Consider the following 3362-nt stretch of genomic DNA (forward strand, 5'->3'; position numbering starts at 1 on the left):
CAACATATTTATTTTTGTGTCGAGGAGGTACTTCATTCTTATCGCTTTGAAAGTCTTTTAATTTGCCACCACAAACACACAAATTCAATGGCCCCCAAGCGAGCCCTTTGCCCCCTTCTATGTCCCAACCGTGTCCTATACGTTTATCTCTCTCTCTCCAACATGTACTCCTACACTTTCATGTGTTCACATTAACAATTAAACATTGGATACTTCAAAAAGATAAAGAAAAGAAAAAGAAAAAGCAAGAATCAAATTGAAATTTATGTAACTTTTTCTTCTTTGTCTAAGGGATCCAAATATAGCAAAAGCAATAAATCATATCATCCAATTCTTCGTCATCATCATCAACAACTACATCAATCTTGGTACTCAAAGAAAAATTTCCTAGAAAAAAGAAAAAAAAAGAGAACAAATTTACATGACTGCCAACATGAAATCAAACCCTAAAGCACCAAACATGGTGGTGGTGCTGGACTGATTGCTCCTTGTCAATCATGCCTTGGACGGTGCGAAACTCCTCGACATGGCAAGGTATGGTGATGGGTCCCTTCTGGTCAAAGCCAAACTCTTTCTCAGCTTCCTTCAACAACTGCATGAAGAGCGGGTGGTTGATGTAAATCACAGGGATCACAAACCTTTGTTGCTCTTCACCTTGACCCACCATGACTGCCAAACACCCCTTTGGGATGTCTTTCAGTTCTTTCTTGTTGTCATGGTCATGGTGGTGGTGGTGAAAGTGAAGGTGTGGCATGTGGATATGGAAATTCAACTGGTGTTTGTCAGCACTAATCCCCATTTTGAACAAAACCCAGATAGCCAAAAACCCTACTTTGTACAAAGAAACACAACAAGCTCTAGTCTTTTCAAATGGGTTATAAGAAAACAACGGAGAAAGGCCAAGGATCAGAGGCAGAGATGGCAAGGTTAAAGAGAGTCAGGGAAGAGTCGGTGAGAGATCTTGGTATATTGCTCATTATAGATGAAACACAAAGATAACCAACATATGAACAAGAAAGAATGAAAAAAATGAATGAAGGGACTTTTTGTAGACTGGGGGATTGGGTTATTTATATAGGGGTCATGAAGTTTCTAGGGCTATGCTTAGATTGTACACAAAGTAATATAAATAAATTATTAAAAAAAAAAAAAAAAAAGAGTTTGTACAACAAAAGGTATGATCTAGAGAAGGAATTGTGATAGAGATGGAATAGTCTATATCTTGGGAGGGTTTTATTTATTTATTATTGTTGCCGTCTTTTGATAGAGTTCTTATCTTATATACGTAAATAAGATTGTATTAAAAGCTTTTGATCGAGTTTTGAGTTACAGCTGGGACTTGGAGATGGGAATACAAGTAAATTCTTGCTATTTCCAAAGACTGCGTGTTTTGGTTTTTATTGACTTTCTTAGGGGGTTACTGGTGAGAATTTATCTATAATAATATAAGTTTATTAATCCAGTCAAGGTAGATATGAGTATTAACTATTAACTATTTAGGAGAGTATCAGAAATATTAAAAAATTTCAATACTTTTCTTATTTTAGAGAGATAAGTACTAACACCGGTGGATTTGACAGTTAAATAACTCAGATTTGGAGGGTAAGTAAGATATTTAGGGATATCATATATATAAGAACCTTCCTTAGATGTGTTTAGGATTTTACCCTCTCCGTTAGGCTTTAGCTCTTAATTTTTTTAGGAGTTTTTATTGTAAGTTTTTTGGAAGAATTTACTTGACAATGAAAAGGAAAAAAAATTATAAATTATAATAATCATTTCATGCAAAAAAGAAATTATTTGTGGTCAACAAACAAATAGTAATCAATTTTATCATTTTAAACAAAATTGATGTGATCACATTTTTTCCATCAGTGTGGACCATTAATTAGATATTTCATATATGCAGTCATGAATTCTCCCCCCCCCCCCCCCCACCCCCACCCCCAACAATAAAAATTTGAGAAGATAATTTTTTTTAAGGATTAAGATTAGAAGAAAGATTCTTTCCAAAAATAAAAAGATTAGAAGAATGATTCGCTGCTACAAAGAAGGATACAAAAGTAAAACTAAAGAATATGTGCCCTAAGAAAATAAAAAAACTATAGAATATGATAGATAGAGAAAGCTGAACTTAGTGAGATGCATTTTTGTTTATAACAAAAGTATTTTAAGGAAAAGAAAAAAGAAATTAAATTGAATTACAAACAAAAATTAATATAATTGTGATAATTTAACAATTACCCAAGAAAAAGATATTAAAACCTTAGACGTCTTTAAAGAAACATATATACATTATTTATTATTATTTATGTTTTTGCATAGAGACAAGGTTGGATTCAGTATTTGAGACATAAACACGTGAAAATTATTTGACATGTGTCTAGGTCTCAACAAATCCAATATACGGGAGTACTGGACCCAAACCAGTTATTTCGCAAAGATACTACCTTATGGATTAAGATAATACTGACGATTTCAAGTCTTCAAATTGAACAAGCTCTCTCTCTCTACCACTAAATTAAGTGAAGAATTAATCTACTACAAGTCTACAACTACAACCCAAATCATTAAACCCTTTCAAACTCTACCACTTGTTCCCATATTCTAAACGTTGTTTAGTTGTAAACCGCGGAATCGGACTTGCTCATAGCAAAAAACAAGAAGTAAAATAAAATACCATTTCTAATTTCTACTGTAATATTTTTTCCTGCTGAGCAGGTAAGACACGTAGAGAACGTGTGGCAAAAGATGAGCCAAGTCAGCAAACTGGGGTCCACGTCGATGAAACTTGACCGACAATGAGGTGTAATGTACACCCCAGCATTGACGGAACAGCCAATAGCAAGTCTCCAACATGTTTATCTTTACATCATAGAGATGTCACGTCAGCTTCTTTAATTTTTATTTTTATATAATTCTATCTTAACTTTTCGAATTTAATGATTGGTCTTTTACTTTTTGTTACTCGTTTTTTTTTTTTTTTTTTGGGTATATCATAATTCTATCATGACCTTTCCATCTTTACTTTATATCATGGGTATACATTTTCGTATGGATATTAAGTTTGAAATTATGAACATTATGTTTGCGGACCAGTGGCTTAGAGAATACACATTAGCAAATGTAAAAGGATAATTAATATATATATATATATATATATTTAAACACTACTCTCTCATATGTAGGGTTGTCATGGACTTGATAGCATGACCACGCAAGACTGCAGTGGCCTAGGTAGTGTGCACTCGGATATGTCATAGCCTTAATTGCGTGCCCACAAACATGCCATGGCTTTGACTGCTTGCTCACACTAGGTTGCCATGGCCTAAGCCACCTGTATAGTACAATATTTGATTAGT

The 3362-nt window shown here is 33.8% G+C and overlaps 1 protein-coding gene across 1 annotated transcript; it reads right to left on the reverse strand.

Moving 5' to 3' along the window:
• Positions 1-242: 242 nt before the first annotated feature.
• On the reverse strand, positions 243-1091 carry LOC115959261 (auxin-responsive protein SAUR32). The gene has a single exon (XM_031077602.1). It carries the CDS (start codon positions 797-799, stop codon positions 440-442), a length of 360 nt encoding a protein of 119 aa, XP_030933462.1. The 5' UTR covers positions 800-1091; the 3' UTR covers positions 243-439.
• Between the last annotated feature and the right edge of the window lie 2271 nt (positions 1092-3362).

This window comes from Quercus lobata, chromosome 9 (genome assembly GCF_001633185.2).
Source record: "Quercus lobata isolate SW786 chromosome 9, ValleyOak3.0 Primary Assembly, whole genome shotgun sequence".
NCBI classification, from domain to species: Eukaryota; Viridiplantae; Streptophyta; class Magnoliopsida; order Fagales; family Fagaceae; genus Quercus; species Quercus lobata.